At 41.3% G+C, this 26,215-nt stretch overlaps 1 protein-coding gene across 1 annotated transcript in view; it reads right to left on the reverse strand.

Moving 5' to 3' along the window:
• FAXC (failed axon connections homolog, metaxin like GST domain containing) overlaps nt 1–26,215 on the reverse strand; it is a 270,259-nt gene that overhangs the window by 81,463 nt on the left and 162,581 nt on the right. The window contains exon 4 of the mRNA XM_069235537.1: nt 6,773–6,990. Coding sequence (XP_069091638.1) covers nt 6,773–6,990 — 218 coding nt within the window. The remainder of the gene's footprint in view (nt 1–6,772; nt 6,991–26,215) is intronic.

Here is a 26,215-nt window from a genome sequence, read left to right on the forward strand (position 1 = left end):
GATTAAACTCTAGTTAAATGTGCAAATGTTTTTAATTGGGCTTGTATGCTTTTCTTGGAGAAATAAAATTCCTCATTATAGACAGCACAGCGAGCAAGTCCCACTGATGTTCATCCTGACATATGAGGCCCTGCTAACAAACCACAGAGCATTAGTGTCAGAATAATCCTATATGCTTTATCCTATGGATAGTATATAGGATGCCGTTTGCTAATATACGTATCATACAATGAAAAACTATAGTCTGGAATTAGGCCCAGATCAAAGGATTGTGTTGCTGTTGAATCATGCAGGGTGATGCAAGGGCAATTAATTCCTAAAGTCAGATTTACCAAGCCACACAAGGTCAACTTACGTGGCCCTGCATGGCATGGTAAACCAGAGTAACAAAAGGCAGCACAACTTGCTGCCTTGTGTTACTCTGTGCTGGGAAGGCGTTACATAGGTGGAGAGTGGGTATTCCCACACATCCACCCATATATTTTGGAGCATACCCAGAATTACCAACACAAGTAAACCAGGGAATGCATCAAAATTGTATGCCTTCCTGATAGAGGGGTAACAAGGAGAAATACCATATTTCTCTTTGATCTTTCCTCTTTCTGAGAAAGCAGAAAACACCTTAAAGAACTGTTTTTTGTGCAGGAAGGTGTCCCTTCCTGCACAACAACAATTGTGCCTGCAATGCGCACCATGGCGCAAGAGTGCCTGCATTAGCACGAGACAGTACATAGTGCTCCAACGCAGTGAGAGAGCAGGAATGTGCCATGCATTACTAAATACGGCACATTCCTGCCCTCACCATTTGACACAGTGCAGGAGGTTGTCTTGCTGCGTTACGCTGCACCAAACATTGGTATATCTGGCCCTTAATGTTTTACGATGTCCTGCACAGATCCTTATGACTAAACCCAAGAATATTCAGAATCACAGACCACTTTTCCAGGAGGGAAAGAATCAGGTGTTCTCTGCACAGGGGTGCTCCATGCCTTTTTGAGACAGCCAAAATAAAGGTATATATATAGTTTACGGCTCAAAAAAACAACAACCACAAAACAATTGAGACCAGACTGCACCCTTACTATACATGACAAGGTGATAACTACTACCTCAGTAAAAATTAGCACCAATCACACATTTTTTATAATCCAGCTCCCTGGATTTTTTACGTAGTCTCTTCCAACGCCCCCAACCACGGCCATGCAGGCAAGAATGTTCCATCCCTAGCGGTTGTGGTACCAAACTCATGCCTAAGCTGTCCTTATCCCCTTAGTACTGGCACCAACACAAGGCAGATGCAATGAAGAAGAAGGATATTTTGTGGGTTGTTATATAGAGAGGAGAGCCCTTCTTCGGCTATCAATCAATACTGTATCATCTTGCGCTTATTTCTTTAGTTATGTGTCCTTATTTATATTAAATTTTACACATAATCATCACATCTGCTGAAAGTAATTTCTCAGTGTTATAGATCAGTGTAGAACAAAACTATCTGTGGTGGCGCATTCCTTGTCTCTGTGATACAACAATACCTGTCCCTGAAACTAGTGTGCTGAACAATGTTCATACTACTAACATCGGTTTTAAATAGGTCGTCCTCTGAAGAGAGAAAAACAGTTCTTTTTTTACCCAGTTCCGCATCACTAACAATCATCAAACAATTGACATCCTAAAATATTTATTTTGTTTGATGAAGTCTGCTGGGTTTTGAAACTTACTGTGAAATCATTCAGAAGATGGTCTTTTCAAAGCTTTGCATAATCAAACTTCTTTTTAATTCCACCAATTTCAATAGCTTGTGTCGGACAGGTTAACGTGTGGGCAGTCAATGAACTTACTAACCTGGACTTGCATATCAGCTGGGAAATACTAGATGAACATGTAAACATCAGGTCACTGAAGATGTTCCCAACAGCATACACCGATGTCTGCATTTCCCCTCATCTACAGATCTGCACCATAGATCTAGAGCCTGGATGCTTAGAAATGGGCGTCAGGCATTATACATGTACTAAACAAATCAATATAAATGTAAGGAAGCAGTTGTGGGTGTCTGAGATGGGTCCTGTCCTGTTCTGGAACCCAATATCTTTGCCAAGGGTAAAAGGAGCTGAAGGATGTGCTGGTCTGAAAATAAAGACTAGTTTTACAATATTATCCGTTGATCGTTACTGCCAAATTTTCACCCTTGCATGAGAGAAGATTTAAAAATTTCAAATATTCACGGACAAACAATTCCAAGGTAACTCACTGAATCCTGAAAAAGTCGCAGTATTCCTGGAGTATTCTTTATAAGTACTCTTGGAAAGGTTTTCTGACATCCTAATAACGTCTAAGTCAAGGTTGCCCTGCTTGTGCATAGTTTAAAACTGAGCATGCACAAATTTGAATGCATCAGTGGAAATTCATTTTTTTTCTCCACCGAGAAAATACTTTTTCACGTTGAGAATCATGACGCTTCACCAGTTTGAGGATGCCACTTTCAGTTCCAGGCCTGTAAGAGTATTTACTCTGAATATGAGGGTGTTCCCTTCCCATTCCCACCCTGTAAACATATCCAGTCCTGCCTTTGACAGAAGTGAATCTGCAACCGTTTCCAGGGTGGGAATGGGCTGCGGATAAGTGTGTGATGTGAAAAGCCACACACGTGGTGCTCTCACACTTTCTAGGTATCTCACACAGGTACATCCCCTCCTCACCTCTCTTAAAAGATTTGCACATATGTAATATCACACCGTGCTGGGAAAAATATTACACACGTGCTTTTATCAATGTACAAATACAAATTCATCTTTTGTAAATTGATTGCAATAGTAGATAATGCGCACGCTGAACTTCAATTGTGCAGGTGAGTGTGACTCTGAACTGAGAGTTAATCTCTGCCAGGATTGAGAAAGAAATACATTCAAAGTTTATTAATGTCTAGTTGACAGAGTCTAAGTGGTCTTTGCATGCACATTTGGATAAATTAGCACAAAATACCATATGCACTGTAAAATAGACAAAGGGCAACTTGAGAAGTAGCAAAATAGCATCATAGAGTCTCTGACTTGTGTTGCGTGCATTGACCTTGCAGTCAGTGGGGTATGCATATAGGGCCATATTTATACTTTTTTAGAGCCGCATTTGCTCCGCTTTTTTATGCAAAAGCAGTGCAAACTTACAAAATACAGTTGTATTTTGTAAGTTTGCGCTGCTTTTGCGTCAAAAAATGACGCAAATGCGGCGCTAAAAAAGTATAAATATGGGGCATGGTTCTGGCACCCAGTACCTCCTAAGTCTCCTCGAAACCACCATCCCTTTCCTATAAGGACTATAAAACCTTGCAAAATTGCCTTTCTATGATTACTGGATGTGATCCATAGAATCCTGATCACATTATTGTTACTGTAAATTATCCGTGTCATAAACATCAATTTTTCTTGTTGCAAAAGCAGGCTGCCAAAATCAGATACACTTACTATGACAACAAGCTACAAAATAGGGACTGCAGCCTGTTACATCAGAGAAAGGGACCGAGAGTTGGGTTGTAGTTGTAAGCCATCTAGTTTCTGCAGGAAATGATGAATCCAGAAGAGAATATAGATGTGGACTCATTCATCATACTATCCCTGGAGGACATTTCCCCAATGTATTCATCTCCTCATTCAACACTCAACCAGAAATGAGAGATGTCAAAAACCTGCAAGGCCTAAACTCCTCAAAGGAGCGGGACACATAATATAAGGGATCAAGTATCCTCTGTAGTACATTATAAGTATATTGCAATATCCTTATTATGTACAACAGGGGGTACTCTAGCCATATAATGCATGGTCACACCATCACCTTTCCCCCAAACCACTTAAAACCTTGGCACGGAGCTCTTTTAGAAAGAGAGAACATGTTTGCAAACATGAAGAGTAAAAATATAACCTCTTCTGCAAATTCAAACACATCAAAAACCTGTTAGATATTTGTTGCAAATATATTATAAACAGTTCAATATGAGTCAGTTAAATAAAACCTGCAGTAGCTCAGAATGTGTAGAAACATGAACTTTTCTATAATTATCTAAGGGATGCAGACATTTTATGTTAGACCCGGATTCCTGGGCACCAAGGCACTTTGGGGTTACTACACTCCAATCGCATCAACTGGTGTGTTCTCTGCTGGTGTCCTGGAGTCTCAGTACAAGTGGACCCAAAACTGGATAACCAAGTACTCCTCTCCAGCACTTGACTCTCTCAGGGTAGCGAGACAGATCAGTCCAAATCTTACTCAAGGAGGTGAGATGGGTTTAGACATTCAGAATACAGTGCACCGTACTACCAGCTAATAAGATCAATGTCCAGTCAGTGCTTTCTATTTTAAAAAGAAAAGTACTTTAATAACATAAGGAAATTATATTACACATAAAACTAGGATAAACATTAAAACCAGACATCTCTACAACCCTTTGGGCCAGACGTCTGACCCCAAACAGTATTATAGTGCCTAGACACTGAGGCACTAGAAAAACACAGTTAGAATGTAGCATTTACACAAATAGCATTGCATATTACAGACCATGTTGCACAGGGATGCTCTCATTCGCTAGTGCTATGATATCAATTCTTGTGTTGCAATGATGTAGTATCAGCATATGATGTGAAGTGAAATGTTCCAGATCAGCCCCAGAACCCACCACCCAAAGAGCAGAGGTGCCTTCCCGTCCTTAGTAAGGACACCACTCTAGTGGCATCAGGAATCTGATTATCAGGTGCCTGATGTGTTGGCAGAGTTTACTGGAATCTCACTAGTCCAGTAGCCACTGGCTAGCGGCAGAAGGGTAATGGCTGGCCAGAGTCCCAGTACACCCTTGTACCCTCAGATGTCATATAGTATCACACAGACGCCTGCAACACAGGAGAGGGGTCTGGGCAAAGTGATCTCACCTTCAAGGACCGGGTCAAGCTTCCCTGTCTCCCTCGGTCTCTGTTGATTTGCTGCAAGCTTCCTTATCTTAAGCAGCTGTCTGCAATTTCCTTGTGTTACAAGTAGATGCTCCACAAGCCTCACACGACAGCTGGTTCTCTGCATTCAGGCTGCTGAATGATGCCCTTGCTCCTTGTCAAGCTGGCAAATTTCTTCACAGCAGAATCCATTTGTCACAGAGAAAACTCTCTCAAGTTCAGATGTGGTGAGCAAGCATCCCGTGCCTTTACCCCAGGCCACGGCTTGCTCCCGTAGATGTTTGTTAGAACAGAAGACCAGTCTTAAACAACCACTGACCACTCAGGCCAGACTTTTATTACCTCTGAATGATAGGCTGATCCAATCAGATGATCTGCTACTTTTGAATCCTGGGTGTCCCTCCAGTTGTGAGGCACATATGTGTCATGCTCACTGTGTGTTCAAGGCATGAAAAGGATGAGTTACTGTCCTTCTGGACAGGCTCTTGGTATCAGCCCAGGCTATTCCCCAGAGAGGAATTTTAATTAACTCCAGACCAGAAAGGAGGGAGAGTCCCTCCCATCAGAGTTAGAGCAGCTAAACACAGATAAGAGCATGTGTCTGCCCCCCAGCTCTCCTAGGCTTCTCCAAGGAATAGGGATGGGCACAGGGGAGCTGGAATGTCAAGCCAAACAGCTCAGCTCACATTAAACACAATGGCTCACCTCACAATTTCCCCCTATGGAACCTACTGGCTCTCACACACACATCCTATATAGACAAAGGCAAGGGAGACGGCACAGACTTGATCAGGGGGATGCCTAGTACCCCCCCCCTCGTAGGGTACAGTGATTGAGGTATCCCTGACAATAGATGTATTGCTGCCACCACAGTCACTCTACCACAGCCTAGGTAGACAGGGCAGTAGCCACTCACTGGGAAATAGGGGTGCACTATGCATGCCCCTCTCAACCTCAAAGTTAAGCACTGGGGTCTCAGTCCATGTAAACAGGGAGATCCTCAGTGGAGATGCATCATTGTCATGTTCAATGAGGTAGAGATCTAGAAACCATAGAGTAACCTTTAAGTGACTTGCCTGGAGATCAGCATAAGGCAGGAGAAGCACTCTCTCCAGAGACATGCAGAAGACTTCCCATCCCAACATTAATTATGTTCTTTCTGCGTGTTACTGTAAGCCAGACAAATAGAGCAGAAGAAAGAAAAGCAATGTTTCATTTTCATTGCTTTAAACAGCTGCTCTGTGACCTGACCAGCCTTTCACCTCAACTGTTTGCTCTGATGTCAGAACTCGACTGCAATAACTTGCATTTCTGACATTTTTTGTTTATAATCGGTGACTGAGTGCATCACTAGTGAACAATTATAAAGAAATCAGAGACGTGCAATTACACATGAATTGAAGAAACCCATATATTATAGGTACATTACAGTTTCATTGTGGTTCACTCTGTGCTTTAGTCTTTCAAAGAAAGGTAACATATGGCAAATATCAAACTCTATTTGGACAATAAGTGAATCGAACTGCTAACCTTAGAGGTTCTTGCACTCTCCTTGGCTCATTAGCAAACCCAGGTACATGGATTTCATAAAGCAAAGAGAGCAGCCAAAAGTCCTATGCTAAATCAAAGTAATACGCGACCAGTTCTGGCACTACCATACAGTAAGGTATGGCAACACCTCTAGGGTGCCACTTCATGGTGGTCAGAAACTACTGAAAAAGGTCAACAGTTACCTTTTTTATGTCTGTGCTCAAGCAGCAATAGTTGAAAATCCTGGCAATGTTCATGCATACATTTTCCAAGAGACCGCATCCATGCTAGAGCTGAAAATACCTTACCCAAAAGCCCGGCTAGCGAACGCATGTCTTTCTCCATCAGCATGTAGATTTCTTCCTCTGAAAACCTCCCGATTCCTTGACCATACATTTCCCGCTTCACAATTCCTTTGGTGAGGTGGCAGAGAATCCATCTTAGCAGGTCGCTAAATGGGCCAACGACAGAGAGCATCTTCTGAGTCTCATGGAGATTGTTTACCCACTGGCAGTAGGCCAAGGTCCTGAAATGAGAATTACAGATGTTATTTGTCTACAAAGTGCCAAAATGTCTAACTGGCAATTCTAAGGTACTAGCTATATAATGGGTGCTTACAATAGTTTTGTCTGTTTACAACTCAGTTAAAATATTACTCTCTACATTTGGTACACACTAATACCACCAACTGATTTAAAGATTGAGATCAAACTTGGAAAAAATTACAAAATAACAGGGAAAAACTGTCACAAAACTACTTGCGTGTGATAAGCCCCACTTTTTTCTACAAGTCAGATGTTTAGTCAAAACATTCTGGAAATATAGAACAATCAGTAATGGCATGTCTGAGTTTTTACACATGATTTCAGCACCAGCATCTTTAATCACATTACCTTCCTCATTTTCGGAGCGAGAAGGCAGAAGTGACCAGATTAATTATAAAACATACAAAATGCAAACATTTTCAAGGGGTTTTCACGTAATAATAAAAAACAAGCATCGACAAAGTGAATAGGTCTGGTGTTGACCTGTCAGCCTTTTGGCTTTTCAAATGCTGTTTTTGTTTCACATGGATTTTGTAAAACACAACTACTGGGGGAGGTGTCAGACCCTCGCAGACATAAAAAATAAGAACTAAAGACAGAAATATATTTTGGCCTTAAAAAGCACACATTGCCATCCATAGAACTGACGAGGACTATGTTGTGTGTGGATGTCCTTGCTACCTGTGAGATAACTGAATGCCATCACTCACAGTGAAGCTTGCGAATGGCTAAAGTAAGCTGATCCACTGCTCCCCTGCTGCTGCTGGGGCGGAAGAAAATTGTGAATGACAAAACAACAGACCAGTGGGTGAAGAGGCGTGGCTCCAAGTCCCCAGAAGTATATTACATGTAATTTTGGTAAACCCAAAAGGTTTTGGCTAACGCCACATCTAAAACTGATTGATGTCTGGATGGCCTCATGAAATCCAGCTCAGTAAAAGAAAGTAGTAACTGGAAGAGGGCAAACGAGACATGAATTAGGAGTTGCCTAGTTCAAGATCTGTGCAAGAGTAGCTGCATCTGATGACGCAGAAAAAGAAGGTCCGACATATATCCATGCACACCGCGTAATCAATACACATAATATAGAGCGATGTTAGTAAAAGAAATAATGTACGGGGGAAAATGTGCCCTCGGGGTAGTTCGCCATCATTCTAAACGAGCTTTATTAATCATGAAGTATTAAAAATGTAGTAATCCGTCATAATCGCAAATGTATGCCATGATTTCTTGTTTGAAAACTGTTTTGCTTAGCTTAAATTTAGTACAGGCTTTGGCCTGGTTGCTTGGTTTCAAATTCTAACTGCGTGATTTTTTTCCTTGAACTAATGAAACATATATTCTTGCTTGAAGTTGTATTTTTCCAGTAGAAACTGGCTGGTACACTTATCTCCAAGGTTTCGTGCTAGGCCGGTTACATCCCCTTTGATACAAGGTCAGTCTCTGCAGGTGCGGACAATGAAGGTACAGATAGTAAAATAATTGGCAAACCATGATACAATTTGTGTTCCAAGGCTCCAAGGACAGTGTATGCATAAATGGGCGCTAGTAAAAGACAATTTTTGATTGGACAATTTGAAGCCAACCTATGAACCCTCCAATGGAAGACCCTGCAGAATTTGGAATGTTTCTTACTTAAAACCACCGGACAAAGAGAAGTCAGCCATTTTCCTCGATGCCAGTTTGAAGCCTGATGCCAGACTCCATTTTGGATGACACCCTGATGCCCTTTTCTCTATCTGAGAGAAAGAGACTTTAAGAATTCTCACTGTAGAGACTTTAACTTTGATTTGCCCCCGTCTTGCCCATGCAGTAACTTTGCCCCATTCTCCTTGCCGCTGCAAGGAAAACTTGCCCTTAACTTTGCCCCTTTGAAATTTGCCCCATGCTGATCAACCGGTACCTGAAGGACGAAGACTTTTCTTGAATGCTGGTTGTATTTGGTAAATATGAAAGGATAAATGTATTATGCATTGTGTTTTTCCTTTTAGGTACCAACTGCTATTTTGATAGGGTCCTAGCTAGAAGTTTTCCAAATTTGTGTTGACTAAATTCGTTTTGCATGAAGTCCCACATGCCAATGCTAATTAGAGGTTAGTCGAGGTATTCGTTCAATGTATCATGAAGAATTGAAATCTTGTTATGCTGACCGAATGTATGCAATTAGTCAAATACAGTTAGTCACATTGGTGATTTGCATTGCTATAACGGAGTGTATCATTAGCCAGATTTTACGTAGATTGCGTTTCTTCCGCCGTTATGGACAGCTAGTAATGTTCATATACATATATCAATTGGTCTTGAGACATATATATATCGTGCTAGCTTTGTTAATATAGGGAAATAAATTCACTAACTTTTAATAAACTGGTGTGGTTATTCATGACTGAAAGGTCATGGTGCGCCGAAATACCAACTGTTATTGATTTCAGATGTGTTATACTGACCGATTAATTGAGTACTGATTACCGATTACAACAGTTATTGATTATTGATCTGAGTGACTCGACTATTGAGGATGAGGAGAGCCCGACTAGGTTAAAAGATTCACCGACCTCCAACGTGTCCAGGTACAGGTAATTTATAAGGGCTGGACGCGTTATCAGTAGATGGTAGCAGAGATTGATGGTTTCGCCCTTTGGGACCCCATCCGAACAATAGACAGAGTCAGGTTAGAATTTTCTTTGATAAAACAAGTTGGAGAGATGATGATGCCCTAAGTCCCCAATGACTTTCCCGGGATCTCGGAGCTTGCGAATGAGGAACATGGAGGTATGAGAATGCTCTCAGCATTTCTAGTGACGATATGAGTGAAGTTAGGGTTTCGCGCTTGCACAGCTTATCGCCGCAGATTAATTGAGAAGTATGTGAGGATTTAAGGAGTTAAAAGATATTAGAGGAGTGTTCCTCCAAAGGTGTGAGAGTAGGGAAGTCGTCGAACTTCATGTGTGTGTAGCGCTTTGAGCAGAAAAATTGTCCACGTGGTTGTTGATGTTGAGACGGGCCCTGCGAGGTCAAGAGACTCCGGAGTATGTTGAAAAGTGTATGTGACACTTGTTTGATGTTGTGATCTGGTCGGTTTAATAGGTTGATCGGGCGTGGTCAACAAGTCGGTATGAATGTTGCAGAGTGAAAGAAAATTTCGACTTTGAGATTTGACGAATTCTAAAGTGCACTACAATAGTTCATTGATCAGTTGAGAGTAAAGTTTGCGGGTCAAATTTTGCTTGCGAAAGTGGGAAACCGAGAAAGATGGAATAACTGCCGAGGCTAGTGAAAAATCCCTAAGGTTTCTGAAGCGATTGTATTACCTTTCCTGTAGTAAACCAACAGATCTGTTTTATTCTTTTGGTTAAGTGCTCGCGTTATATTGCAGAAATCAGTTTATGAGTGAAGCCGAATGAAAAGAGGACAAGCCGCAGGACTTTGTCAGCCGCAGTGTGTGAGTGTGACGTCACTAGGAGCCGCGCTGGGATAGGTCGGTTGGTGAGAAGGGTCGCGCACGGATTGGACGCAGTCCGTGAAGCGCAATCGGAAGGGGAAAGGCAAGCGAAGAGTATTCCGGGAATAAAAGTCACTTATTGATTACATATTTTAGAAAAACAAAAGACGGAAAGATGAAATTTTTCAAAGCATTTAAGAGTGCCATGAGGGGAGACGTTTATATTAAAGCAAATGTAGGAGAAGAAACACCGCCTGAGGGTACACCAGCTTACATCGTCATTGAAGAAAAGGGTGTAGTGCCATGTCTATGGCTAAAGCAATGGTGCAAATTAACAGAAAAACATGGAAGTGTAGCGTTCCCTATCCACGGGTCGTTTAACCTAAGGGTTTTAGAAAATCTGAGATTTGCGCTATACGACATGAAAGTACCTCCAAGGCCAGCACAGTTTGAGGCATTAGCAATTTGGGAGCTAATAGCTAGAAACCAACAACAAAAGAAATTTGAGACAAGAATAAGAAAAGTAGAAAAGACACTAGCGGATGCAAGATGGGACAGCACACAAAAGGTTTGGAGATCAGACGTATTGCAGGGAATTAAATTGTTTCCAGCGATTGCCGAGGAAGCGGAGACGGAAGGAAGGAAAGCCACCTGTAAGACAAACAGGAGTCAGTCCAGAGAGGGAAAGAGCAATAGAAAGTCGAAAAGGGGAGACGAGTCAGATGATGAGGAGTTCATTATACAATTGCTGAATGATCGCCCACCGCCATATGTGGAAAGCGAAAAAGGCTTAAGCATTAGTACTGCCCCCCCAGAACCAATACAGGGTAATGTAACACCAAATTTGAGAATATCTCAGAGGCCGAGCAGCTCTGACATGCCTTGCTCACCACGAATACCACGGATTCAGAGAATGTACCCAGACGTGCCAACATTGAAACCTGCTGATAACTATCAGCCACAGGTTCAAAGGCACTGTTGCGATGAGCATAATGTGGGAATGACTTCCGATTCAATGGCGCAGGGAGGACAAAACTATCAGAGACCGACATTGATTCAAGCTGAATCAACACAGTTCTCGATGCCCCAAAAGCAAACACAAGAAGCGCGAGTAGTAGAAAGCCAGTTAGGTATGCCAGCAATGATGAACCACAATGTGGGGATTAACATGCCACAGAATTCGGGGAACAGACAGAACCCAGACGCAATATCTCTACCTATCACTGTAGGTCCACCAGTACCACTGTACATACAGGCAAATTCAAGCACCAGCGACCAAGGGTTAATGATACAGAATGGGACAGGGAGGAGATGCATAGAAACCACTCCAGAGACAACTCCGATAGCGGCACTGCCAAATGGATCTGGGTCCTTGTCGGAATTCAGTCCAATTCCAATTTGTGCTCCGTCAACCGTGGTAAGGTCACATCCACCACTATTAGTACAGTTAACTTCACAGACTGAAACATTACAGAAACCGTCAATGGCAGTTGATGTAACTGCCACATTGATGGGACTGAACGCGCAACAGTTAACACAATGGTTCAACAGCCTGAACTCCCCACAGAGTACATCAAGCGGGAAGGGAGAAGAATACCTGAATAAAATAAGGTTGGGTATGGAGGCAGATGAACTGGTAGAGGGAACAATGGGTTTGAACAGATTAGAATCATACACAGAAGAAGAACTAAGATACATGTGCCCTAGGATTACAAGAGAAGTGAGCAACATACATAAGAAATTACAAGAAATTGCAGACAGAAACGAGATCGATATAGGTAAGACCAAACACCTAAGCAGAAGTTACAGGTTAGACTTTGAGACAAAAGATTTTGAACACATGAGATCCGCAGGGATGAAAACACACCTTAAAGAGATACTGCAGAGTGCACAGGTTTGGAGATGTTTAGACAAGTGGGAAAGCAGGTGGGTCAAGAAAAAGGACAAAAAGAAAGAAAATACTTCAGAATGAAGTGAGAAAAAACAACAGAATGACGATCTGATAACCATGTTACCAATGAGAAAGACAGCAGGGGGAAAACTTGTGCATGTACCAAGGCACAGGTGCGATATTCAATCCTTTACGGATGACTTTCCCAAACTAAGAGAGAAACCGATTGAGTGGTATCAACAAACGGATAGATTTGTGAAACTTGCGAAGTGTCTCTGGGAAGACCTGAATACCTTATTTGAAATTGTGGTTCCGGCTGATTTGTGGGAAGATTGTAAAAGGGCTGTAGGTTGGCCGACGAGTGAACCAGAGAGAGATAGGGACACAGGTGCGCCATCACCTATGGTAATGAGTTTATACCATAAGGTGATCGAGCACTTGAAAACCAAGGTTGCGTCAAAAAATGTGGATTGGCAAAGGATTGACAGGACCGCTCAAGAGATTAAAGAATCTATACATGCGTATTATGAGAGGTTGTTGAAAGCGTTCAAAAATTACAGTGGCACGGAAACGATTGAGCCAAAGGACATGCTCCATTTTGTGTTCAGGTTTGTGGAAGGGCTGAGACCCGAAATTAGCCAGATGATTAAATCGCATTTGATTTGTTGGCAGTCAAAGTCGATCGATGAAGTGTTGAATTATGCAAAATACTGCAGTGATGAGATTGAGACAAAGCAGAAAAGATTGAAGGAAAAGGTGATGGTGATGCAGCTCAGAGCAGCTCAGACAGACTTACAAGGTTTGCAAGGGTTTCAACAACAGATGCCGCAGCAGCAGCAACAGGGAAATGCTATGTTTCAGCCGCAGATGAGAGGCAGAGGCCGAGGAGGGTTTGTGAATAATGGTCCTGATTTGAATACCGTTATGATTCCAAATGGTATACAGGCAATGAAGAAGGTGATGCCATGTCCCACGTGCGGAATCGTCGGGCATTGGAAACGGGAGTGCCCAATGATGGTGCAGGAAGGTGTAGGTCAGCAAAACAATGATGTCAATGCATTTCAGACTATGAGAGGACCGAAACTGAGAGGTCTGAACCCAAATTTTCAAAACAATATAAACCAGATGCAGGGTCTACAACCCATGCAACCGCAACAGGTGCAAATGCCTCGTGTGCAAATGAAAAAATTGCAGCCAATGCAACAGCAGTTTCCTATGGTACCTAATCAGCAAATGCAAATACCCTTAGCACCAATGAATCAGCAGCAAGCAATGCTTCCTCAACAGGTCACGGGTCAGGCAATGAGTCAAAATGACACAGTACACCAATTCCCACTACACAGCGAGAATGGAATAAACGATGTATGGGAGAGCGGAAGTTCAGATGAGGAGGGAAATTGTGTGCTTGCAGCATCTTTGGAAGTTGATCAAAAGGGTCCGTATGTGGAGGGAAGAGTCATGGGTCATCGCGTTTCATTCTTGGTTGACACAGGAGCTACACGTTCCACTGTTAGGAGCATTGAAGTGCCAAATTTGCCACTTTCAGGGAGAACAGTTCAAGTAGTGGGAGTAGCAAACAGGTACCTGACGAACCCAATCACAGATCCAGTACAAGTCAGAATTGGTAACTATCAAGGGTCACATAATTTTGTGGTATGTGACTCAAGCCCGATATCACTGTTAGGGAGAGACCTATTGTGCAAATTGGGATGTTCGATTATGTGTTAGAACGATGGAATTAGAATTCAGACGAGCAGTGATGGGGAAGAAGAGGACAGTGTAGAAGGGGATGAGATGGAGACTGTCGATGAAGAGTATCCTCTGATTACCCTTTTTCCGATGATCACTGAAGCAGATATTCCAGCCGAGTTACAGGAAACAGTCGGAAAAGAAGTGTGGGATATGACAGGAAAAGAGGTGGGATTGGTGAAAGGAGTGGAACCAGTGAAAGTGACTGTAAAACCCAATGTAACCTTTCCCCAGACCCCACAGTACCATATGGCACAAGACACCCTCATGAAAGTTGCCCAACTTATTGATGAGTTTGTAAAGCAGGGAGTACTGAAAGAAGTGTTAAGCAGTCCATGTAATTCACCAATTATGGGACTAATAAAGCCAAGTGGAAAGGTCCGAATTGTGCAGGACTTGAGGAAAATAAATGACATAATAATTAAATGCTGCCATGTAGTACCAAATCCAGCTGTGATAATGTTTCAAGTCCCTTGCGATGCCGAGTGGTTCTCAGTCATCGACTTGTCACAAGCATTCTTTTCGGTGCCTCTTCATGAGGACAGCCAATTTCTCTTTTGTTTCAAATTCTTAGACAGAGTTTACAGTTGGTGTCGAATTCCTCAAGGGTTTTCGGAGTCACCGTCAATTTTCAATCAGATTCTAAAGAAAGACTTGGAAGCATTAGAATTGCCATTCGAGTCAACCCTAGTACAGTACATTGATGACTTACTGATTGCATCCAAGACAGAAAGTGACTGCACAGCTGACACCATTGCCCTATTGAACCATTTGGGAAGGAATGGACACAAGGTGTCTCCTTCAAAATTACAGTTTTGTCAGAAGAAAGTGAAATATTTGGGTCACCAAATAGAGAAAGGGTCACGGAGAATAATGAAGGAAAGAATAACAAGTGTACTTCAAATGAGTCCCCCAAAGACGAGGAGGGAGGTGAGGAAGTTTTGGGGAATGGTGAGTTACTGTCGCCAATGGATTCCCAACTTCTCAACCCTAGCAAAACCTTTACTGAAACTGACCCAGAAGGATGCATTGGATGAAATTGAACTGAAAGGAGAAGAGATGGATGCTTTTATTGAATTGAAAGAATGCATGTGCAGGGCTCCAGCTTTAGGTATGCCTGACTACACAAAGCCTTTCACATTGTTTTGTCATGAACGTGATGCATGTTCCTTGTCTGTCTTGACCCAAGCCCATGGTGGCGTGAACAGACCAGTAGCATATTTTTCAGCTACTTTGGATCCGGTCGCAGCAGCACTGCCAGGGTGCTTGCGCGCCGTAGCCGCAGTTGGTATCAGCCTCACTCAGAGTGAAGGAATAGTGATGGGACACCCTTTAACAGTCATGGTCCCTCACTCAGTCGAGATACTTTTGAAACGTTCCCGAACACAGCACATGACTGGTGCTAGACTCACAAGGTACGAAACAATAATTCTGGGATCACCTAATGTGCAGCTGAAAAGGTGCACTACGTTGAATCCAGCAACCTTGTTTCCCAGTGAAAATGCTGAAATTGAGAACGCTGAAGACATCGAGCACGACTGTCTCCAGGTGACTGAATTTTGCACCAAACCAAGACCTGATATCAAAGATACCCGATTGGAAGAAAATGATCAAATTATTTTTGTCGATGGTTCATGTTTAAGAGATGCACTGGGTGTATTGAAAGCAGGGTACGCTGTATGCACAGTAACAGGTATTTTGGAAGCATCTTGGCTTCAAGGAGTTTACTCTGCACAAGTAGCAGAATTGGTAGCCCTTACTAGAGCTTGCCAACTCTCTGCATTGATGAAAGTTACCATTTACACTGACAGCCAGTACGGGTTTGGAATAGTGCATGATTTCGGACAATTGTGGTCACAGAGAGGCTTCATGACCTCTTCAGGATCGCCAGTGAAAAATGGCGAAAGAATAAAAGAATTGTTACATGCCATCCAACTACCAGGAGAAGTAGCAGTGGTAAAATGCAGTGCACATTCGAAGGGACAAGATTATGTTTCTCTGGGAAATGGATATGCGGATCAAGTCGCAAGGTTTTGCGCATTGAACTGTATATTGCTTAGGGATGAATGGAATTTGATAAGTGAACCAGAACTCGAACCAAGCGAAATATTTGCTCTAAAGGTGATAGATACGATGGACGAATTGAAATCCCTACAGAATGATGTCAGTGAGGATGAGAAACTTTCGTGGACCAAATCACAATGTGTAAAGAGACTAGATGAATTGTGGGTTTCAAGTGAAGGGAAATTCGTTCTTCCAAATAGCCTTTTGACACAGATAGCCAGATTTTACCATGGACAAGCTCATCTTGGGAGGGATGCCATGATTAGGTTGTTTAAAACTGATTGGTTTAACCCCAAATTCCGTCAAGTTGCTGAAGCAGTTTGCCACCGTTGCGTCATTTGCCAACAGATGAACGCAGGGAAGGGAACAGTAGTAAATTTGAGCCACATTGGAAGAGCAGTGGGTCCATTCAGCAGGATGCAAATGGACTTCATTGAGATGCCTGTGCATGGAGGCTTGAAGTATGTGTTGGTGGTTGTGTGCATTTTTAGTCACTGGATTGAAGCATACCCTACACGCAGAAATGACAGTCTCACAGTTGCAAAACTACTCTTGAGAGAGTTAATGCCACGTTTCGGATTCCCGATCTCTTTAGAATCAGATAGGGGAAGTCACTTCAATAATGAAGTAATAAAATTGCTTTGTGCAGCACTGAACATTGAGCAAAAGCTGCATTGTAGCTACCGCCCTGAAGCATCAGGTCTAGTGGAGCAAATGAATGGCACATTGAAATCGAGAATGGCGAAAATATGTGCATCGACAAACTTGAAATGGCCTGACGCATTGCCTTTGGTACTAATGTCAATGAGAAACACCCCTGACAGAAAGACTGGACTGTCCCCACACGAGATTGTCATGGGCAGGGCTATGAGACTTCCAGCAGTTCCTGCAAATGCGCTTTTGAATATTACAGATGATATGGTGTTAGACTACTGCAAAGGTCTAGTTGATGTGGTTCGATCTTTCTCTCACCAGGTGGAGGCAACCACCTTGCCACCGATCCAAGGTCCAGGACACGCCCTGAAAGCAGGTGACTGGGTCGTGATAAAGAAGCACGTGAGGAAGTCGTGTTTGGAACCCCGTTGGAAAGGACCTTTCCAAGTGATTTTGACGACTACCACCGCTGTGAAGTGTGCGGGAGTTCCCAACTGGATTCACGCCAGTCACACAAAGAGGGTGTTGTGTCCCACAGATGAGGAAGTTGAAGCGCTGAAGTTACCAGTACCTGATAACAAAGTACCAAGCGCTGAGGCAGAGCGAAACAGAACCAGAAGCGAACAAGCAGAAATAGAGGAGGGAGAAATATTTTCTGAGGACGAAGCCACTGATTCACTTGGGGAAGACCAAGGAGGAGCCTCAGACAGCGACGAAGCAGCTGAAGGTAACAAAGAGCCTGAAGCAGCTGAAGGTAACAAAGAGCCTGAAGCAGCTGAAAGTGACAAAGAGCCTGAAGAAAGTAACGGTGACAAAGGGCTCGAAAGAGGTGAAGAAGCAGGAGAGCCTGATCAGAGGAGGGCTTTCCCAGAAGCAGACGATACAGAAAAAGAAATGGAAAACCTGATTGACTCCCCAGAAGGAGGGGACAAGGCAGAACAGAACGGAACTGCTCAAACTCCTTCAGAAGAGACTGCAGGTCCATCAAGTGGACACAGTGCAAAAAGAAGACCAAGCATATCGCCAGTAAAACTAAGAACTAGAGAAACGTTGAACGACAGTGAAGGGCCAAGAGTGAAAGAGAAAAGAAAGGAAGTGTCTGTTGTAGTACCAACACCAAGTGAAGAAAAGGACTTGGGCAAGGAGGAAAGTATCAGTGAGAAAGAATCAAAGAGAGATGCAAAGTTGAAAAGAAAAAGGATACCAAGCAGGAGGTATTCCGGTCCGGAGTGGGCGTACGTAGCCAATAACGATTGGTCAGACAAATTCGTATCCCTCAGTCTTGAGAACGAAGAGGCAGAACTTCATTTTGGAAGTAAAAACTTTATGGACTCTGTTGATTGAAACCATTGATCACTTGATTGACTTTTCAACCGGCTAAGACATTGCTAACTTGATTGACTTTGAAACCGATTTCGAGACAACGCTGCTAACCGATAAGAGACTAAGCTGCTAAAGAAACTGTGTGAACATTGAACTCGTTCAGCTTTGTAAATACCTGCAAAACGCTTTGATAAAGTGTCTTCAACTTTCTGATTCTATACAGATCATGACTAGCTTCACTACACAGGGGCGTAAAATGAAGTATTGTAAATACATGTGTATAGGCTTAATAACAGCATGCATACTAATAATTGTAGCAATAGTTCTTGGAATGCATGGTAAAAGTGACAGTGAGACGAATGATGCTTCTACTTCTAAACCTATTATCGTTACTGAACTAACAGCTCTGAAGAGACTTGAGCAAGACGAGAGACACTTGCATGATAAGAAGGAACTTTCATCTAACGTTTTCTATCGCTTATTGAGTGAGTATGTTGAGACCATGGATGCGAAAGATTGTTATGTGTGTACACAAATACCTACCTCAGTAGTGGAAGGGGTAACGTATCACAGCATGCCTCTTACGTATGGAATTACATGTAGTATAGTAGCTTCCAGATTTTATGCTCAAAAAGACATTCATTATTTCTATACTAATTACGATGTTACTTTTGCATATGTCCCCATAATAGGGCACCTGAGTAAGATAGCTTGAGATTATTATGCCAAATTAATGAGGGAATTCTTCGAACCAATGTCACCTTTTCACACAGCTCACGCACATAGAGAGAACCTTACATGCTTGCTTTCACCAGTAGAAATAGAATTTTTAGACCGCACTGATGATAGGAAGAATGAAATGAAGGAGAAATTAGAGAGGGAATTACATGAAAGGACGTCTGTAGATAATTATGCTTTTGCTGCAATAAAGACACAAGGGAAAATAGCTTTAGATACATTGCATGTAGGAAGATTTTGTATACATAGATTTCCATCATATTATGACACAGTTTTTGTGGGAACGAGTGAATGTAAACATACATATGCATTTCAATCTAAGTGGACGTTCATGCTGAATGGACAAGACCCAGTTATTCCTGGAGTATATTATATTTGTGGACTCAACGCCTATTATCGTCTTCCTAAAGGATGGTATGGAAGGTGTTATTTGGGAATAGTGTTCTCAAAGGTTTACCAACTAGACGACTTAAAGAAATTTCCAAGGCTGTCTGAATCACATCGTGTTCAGAAAAGGGAGACAGCTTCTGGTGTGGTAGGAGATATATTTGGAGCATTGATTCCTTCAGTAGGAGTCATATTGAATTCAATCAAAATACGAAAGTTGTCTACTATTGTGGATAACATGCTGACAAAGTTTTCAGGAGCTATAATCCTGATGGATGCTGAACTTGCTACAGAAAGAGCTATGACTCTTCAAAATCGGCTTGCCTTAGACATTCTTTTAGCAAAGGATGGCGGCGTTTGCAAAATGCTTGGCACGCGTCACTGTTGTACATATATACCAGACAACAGTGGAAAAATTAGAACGATGCTTACAAATTTAACTAAAGAAAGTGTAGATTTAAAGGAATTGAAAGAACCCGGAGTTTGGGAGAAAGTTGGAAAGGGATTTGCTTCCGTGGGAAATTGGCTCAGCAACGTTTGGAACGGATTGTTACTAAAAATAGTAAAGGGAATATTGATAATATTAATTTGTTTATTAGGCTCTTGGGGAACATGGAAAGCTTTCAAAATGTTAAAAGCAAGGAACAAAAGAAAAAGAGAAGAGAAAATAGAGAACAAAATGGTGGAAATCTATAGGGAGAAGTCAAAAGGGACTAAAAGAAAAAGGGAATTGACTGAAGTGCCAAATTACTATACAGAATTTTAATGGAATAAAATTTGTGGGTAGATTTGATGTGATGACATAATTAGTCATCAGAGGAGGGATTGATGACGCAGAAAAAGAAGGTCCGACATATATCCATGCACACCGCGTAATCAATACACATAATATAGAGCGATGTTAGTAAAAGAAATAATGTACGGGGGAAAATGTGCCCTCGGGGTAGTTCGCCATCATTCTAAACGAGCTTTATTAATCATGAAGTATTAAAAATGTAGTAATCCGTCATAATCGCAAATGCATGCCATGATTTCTTGTTTGAAAACTGTTTTGCTTAGCTTAAATTTAGTACAGGCTTTGGCCTGGTTGCTTGGTTTCAAATTCTAACTGCGTGATTTTTTTCCTTGAACTAATGAAACATATATTCTTGCTTGAAGTTGTATTTTTCCAGCAGAAACTGGCTGGTACACTTATCTCCAAGGTTTCGTGCTAGGCCGGTTACATCCCCTTTGATACAAGGTCAGTCTCTGCAGGTGCGGACAATGAAGGTACAGATAGTAAAATAATTGGCAAACCATGATACAATTTGTGTTCCAAGGCTCCAAGGACAGTGTATGCATAAATGGGCGCTAGTAAAAGACAATTTTTGATTGGACAATTTGAAGCCAACCTATGAACCCTCCAATGGAAGACCCTGCAGAATTTGGAATGTTTCTTACTTAAACCCACCGGACAAAGAGAAGTCAGCCATTTTCCTCGATGCCAGTTTGAAGCCTGATGCCAGACTCCATTTTGGACGACACCCTGATGCCCTTTTCTCTATCTGAGAGAAAGAGACTTTAAGAATTCTCACCCTCGAGACTTTAACTTTGATTTGCCCCCGTCTTGCCCATGCAGTAACTTTGCCCCATTCTCCTTGCCGCTGCAAGGAAAACTTGCCCTTAACTTTGCCCCTTTGAAATTTTCCCCATGCTGATCAACCGGTACCTGAAGGACGAAGACTTTTCTTGAATGCTGGTTGTATTTGTTAAATATGAAAGGATAAATGTATTATGCATTGTGTTTTTCCTTTTAGGTACCAACTGCTATTTTGATAGGGTCCTAGCTAGAAGTTTTCCAAATTTGTGTTGACTAAATTCGTTTTGCATGAAGTCCCACATGCCAATGCTAATTAGAGGTTAGTCGAGGTATTCGTTCAATGTATCATGAAGAATTGAAATCTTGTTATGCTGACCGAATGTATGCAATTAGTCAAATACAGTTAGTCACATTGGTGATTTGCATTGCTATAACGGAGTGTATCATTATCCAGATTTTACGTAGATTGCGTTTCTTCCGCCGTTATGGACAGCTAGTAATGTTCATATACATATATCAATTGGTCTTGAGGCATATATATATCGTGCTAGCTTTGTTAATATAGGGAAATAAATTCACAAACTTTTAATAAACTGGTGTGGTTATTCATGACTGAAAGGTCATGGTGCGCCGAAATACCAACTGTTATTGATTTCAGATGTGTTATACTGACCTATTAATTGAGTACTGATTACCGATTACAACAGTTATTGATTATTGATCTGAGTGACTCGACTATTGAGGATGAGGAGAGCCCGACTAGGTTAAAAGATTCACCGACCTCCAACGTGTCCAGGTACAGGTAATTTATAAGGGCTGGACGCGTTATCACATCTCCTGCCATCACTGTCTACCATTAGCTCAACACTTTTATCTTGTCTTCCTTTGCCTCCTCAGCCTATTTTAACATTACAATTACCAGTACTCTGAGACTAGCTAATGTTTCGAACTTCATATTTTCATTGATACCTTACCCTAACTTTAGCCATTCCCATTAGTAAAAATTATTCGGTTAATTTAGTTTATTTACTAAACTAGTTTAAATGAAATTAAGTAGAATCATGCGCTTTTACCCTATTGCTGCTTCTTTGTCTCTAAACTTACATTATGATGTGTTTAAATAACTATGCTAATATATGTAATTAATTCACTCTAATTTTAACTAATTCAAGACATTTTTTTACTCTAAGCCTTCTTTTACTTTTTCCCTTATCAATTAAAAAAAATTATAATTGAATTTAAATACATCAAATCAATTTAAATTATATTATATTAAGCTATCCTTAGCCTAAACTCAATGCTACACATGACTAATTTTACAAAATATTTAAATTACACTTTATGTTTTACTTAATATCGTATCTTTGCCCTAGCATGGTATTATTTATCATGTTTATTAATTGCTTTGATTAGTTGAAATAAATTAACTTATATTAAATTATTTTTTAAGAACACAGAAACTTTGACACTAATAAAACACTAACGCTTCCAACAAATGAGGGCAAATTGTTTATTTTATACATTTTAAATGAATGTAAAGCATGATAAATTATTTGTAAACGTTGATCCCTTTCCGCAAAGCCCCAGTTCTAACATTAACCCTTACCAATGGTGATTATTTTTTACATTCATTTTAATAATAGTGTATTATTTGTAATTTCTTTTAATTGGACTTAGATTACATACATGCATACATGCAGTATAATAAACAAATGATAAATAGGTAATCATTTTGAAATATTTTACTTTTTGATGAGGCAATGGTACAAATAGTACAGATTGCAATGTCAAACAATGTAAGGGTCAGTACAGGTAATGTTGGAAAAGTAATCAATTTGTGCCGGTGGTTGCAGGTGATGGGCACTCATTTCTGTTTACTACAGCTTATTTTTCATCCTCAGACACTGAGAGGAAGGCAGAAAAGGGAGGAAAGAGGGGTATATGAAAGCAGGAAGTGTAGGGTTGTGGAAAAAAGGGGCATTGTTGGAAACAAGCATTGGCAAAGCCAATAGTTTTCGCCTCTGCAAAATGTATTGGTTTTGTCAATGTTTTTTTAGACATGTTACACAGCAGAATAAGCTGGTGTTATTGCACTGCTGTGCAGCATGTCTAAAAACATTGAGTATGATAATAACAATGATGTCTAGTATGTTTGAGGCCAGCATGGTGCGTTGCTGTTTCGTTAGGTTTTTTATTATGTTATGTAGTTTTGTGGTATGCTGTGATGTGTTGCACTGCTTTGGGGGTGATGTGATTCGCGGTGCTGTGCTCTTCAGCGTCCGCATGTAATGTGATACTGTGTGCTCTGTTGCATTTGTTGCATTGGTCGGTGAGCCGTTCGAGTGTACTGTGATAAGATGTGTTTTGGTGTTGTGATGTGCTGTGATGTTCTGTGCTGTTTTGTAATGTGCCATGTTGTGATTTACTATGTTGCGCTATCACATGGATGTCATTTAGTGGTTGCCAGGGGTCGCAGCTGCGACCCCTAGCTTGCCTTTTGAGACCCCTGGCACTGCCTTTGCAACCCCTGACCTTAGAGGTGGCAAATTCAGTAACACCACAGCTCGTCCATATGGACATGAGTTAGAGCTCCGCTCTCTTTGTTTTCTATAATTTTTTTATTACACTAGTAGTGAATAATAACATATTATTCACTCTTAGTGTAATAAAAATGGAGTACGGTTAGCTAAAATATGCCATTTCCATGCAGCTGAACTAAGCACAAAATGTTTTTTTAAATGTATGCTGTGTGCATCCTTGCAGGTAAGAGTGTGTTCATGTCAGAGAGAATATATGTAAGTATAAATCAGTGCGAATGTATAAAAATTTGTGTGTGAGTGAAAGTGGAGGTCAAAGGGCATGTGATGTCACTCCCAATACCCTTGGCATTTCGGTAAATTTACGGCCATGGTGTGCAGTTGTAATTTTATTGGTTTTGATGCTTGTGTGTGTTGTCATGTGGTATATTGTGCGTTATTTCAACGTGGTACGATGTCCTATGATGTCCTTTGATGTCACGTGGCACGTGATGATCTCTGACGTCACAATAATCCATGTCACGATTTAGTTTCCGTTTTTATTTCATGTTTTATTTAATCTTCCATGCCCCAAGTGTTAATTATTTCCAAGATGATGATGTTTTGTATTTTTTCTGTGTAGCATTTTGTTCTTGTATAGTGCGTATGATAAATAGCTAACAATCATTGACAAAACCAATAGTCCTGGCTGATTTTAGGCATATGTCAGTTATTGTGTTTTATATGTGGATGGAATACTAGAAATCTCACAAAGGCACCAAAATACTGGCTGGGTGGCACACTATGGAAATCATAGAAATGTAGTTCATCTATTCAAGTCAAGTCCTTAATTATATATGCCATGCCCCGTTTAATGACCCTCCACTTTTTCATCTCATTTAAAACACAGTCAAGCATTTTTGTTCGAAAAGAAGAAAGGATTTCTGTTCTAACATTTGGTATGTTGCACAGCAGGACTGAGTGAGACGTTTACATTGGAATCCAACGGACTGACAGAAAAACAACATTTCAGGCAGGTACACGCACAACAAATATCAAGTGCTTACTCACAAGAGCAACACGCCAGAACAGTTATTCACAGTGTTTGGCCCATAAACATTCCCTTCAAGCTGGAAGAAGATGATGGGGATGCCGAAGGACAAAAGGGATTTACGATGTTTGGGTGGTCATGTCGTTAGTCACACATTAACCAGTCCTTCCAGGACTTGACTCTTATCAGAACAGTGTCTAAATACAGCAATAATTAATTGATGATAATGAACCAATCATGGCCTGCTTTTAAGTAACAACTGGCACTTTTGTGCACTGAGATTGTATCTCACTCTACAGATTTAACCCATTCTGCCCGGGTTTCAGTATTAGTTAAGCATTCAACAACAATGTATGTCACTTCATGCGCAGTTCTTAAGTTAGTCCCTGATCCCAACCATGCTTGTTTGTTGAAGAACAGACTCTCTGGGTCAATGAGTGGACCATGAAAACAGCACGGTGATTCCTGCACTAGTGTTCCTGTACATAGAGTATCTCTTTCATGGACGTTTTGGCTCGGGAACCTAGTCTGGTACAAGAGAAATAAACAATGCTGCTTGGGATAATAACCTTGATGTACCCCCTTGAAACCAGAAAACGATATACAAGCTTTTTACTTGGCAATGATATTCAGAATCAATGGGATCTGTTGAGTCGGCAGAGTTTCACGAACATACATTTGCTATACAGGGAGTGCAGAATTATTAGGCAAGTTGTATTTTTGAGGATTAATTTTATTATTGAACAACAACCATGTTCTCAATGAACCCAAAAAACTCATTAATATCAAAGCTGAATATTTTTGGAAGTAGATTTTAGTTTGTTTTTAGTTTTAGCTATGTTAGGGGGATATCTGTGTGTGCAGGTGACTATTACTGTGCATAATTATTAGGGAACTTAACAAAAAACAAATATATACCCATTTCAATTATTTATTATTACCAGTGAAACCAATATAACATCTCAACATTCACAAATATACATTTCTGACATTCAAAAACAAAACAAAAACAAATCAGTGACCAATATAGCCACCTTTCTTTGCAAGGACACTCAAAAGCCTGCCATCCATGGATTCTGTCAGTGTTTTGATCTGTTCACCATCAACATTGCGTGCAGCAGCAACCACAGCCTCCCAGACACTGTTCAGAGAGGTGTACTGTTTTCCCTCCTTGTAAATCTCACATTTGATGATGGACCACAGGTTCTCAATGGGGTTCAGATCAGGTGAACAAGGAGGCCATGTCATTAGATTTCCTTCTTTTATACCCTTTCTTGCCAGCCACGCTGTGGAGTACTTGGACGCGTGTGATGGAGCATTGTCCTGCATGAAAATCATGTTTTTCTTGAAGGATGCAGACTTCTTCCTGTACCACTGCTTGAAGAAGGTGTCTACCAGGAACTGGCAGTAGGACTGGGAGTTGAGCTTGACTCCATCCTCAACCCGAAAAGGCCCCACAAGCTCATCTTTGATGATACCAGCCCAAACCAGTACTCCACCTCCACCTTGCTGGCGTCTGAGTCGGACTGGAGCTCTCTGCCCTTTACCAATCCAGCCACGGGCCCATCCATCTGGCCCATCAAGACTCACTCTCATTTCATCAGTCCATAAAACCTTAGAAAATCAGTCTTGAGATATTTCTTGGCCCAGTCTTGACGTTTCAGCTTGTGTGTCTTGTTCAGTGGTGGTCGTCTTTCAGCCTTTCTTACCTTGGCCATGTCTCTGAGTATTGCACACCTTGTGCTTTTGGGCACTCCAGTGATGTTGCAGCTCTGAAATATGGCCAAACTGGTGGCAAGTGGCATCGTGGCA

The sequence above is a fragment of the Pleurodeles waltl genome, chromosome 5 (assembly GCF_031143425.1).
Source record: "Pleurodeles waltl isolate 20211129_DDA chromosome 5, aPleWal1.hap1.20221129, whole genome shotgun sequence".
Classification (NCBI taxonomy): domain Eukaryota; kingdom Metazoa; phylum Chordata; class Amphibia; order Caudata; family Salamandridae; genus Pleurodeles; species Pleurodeles waltl.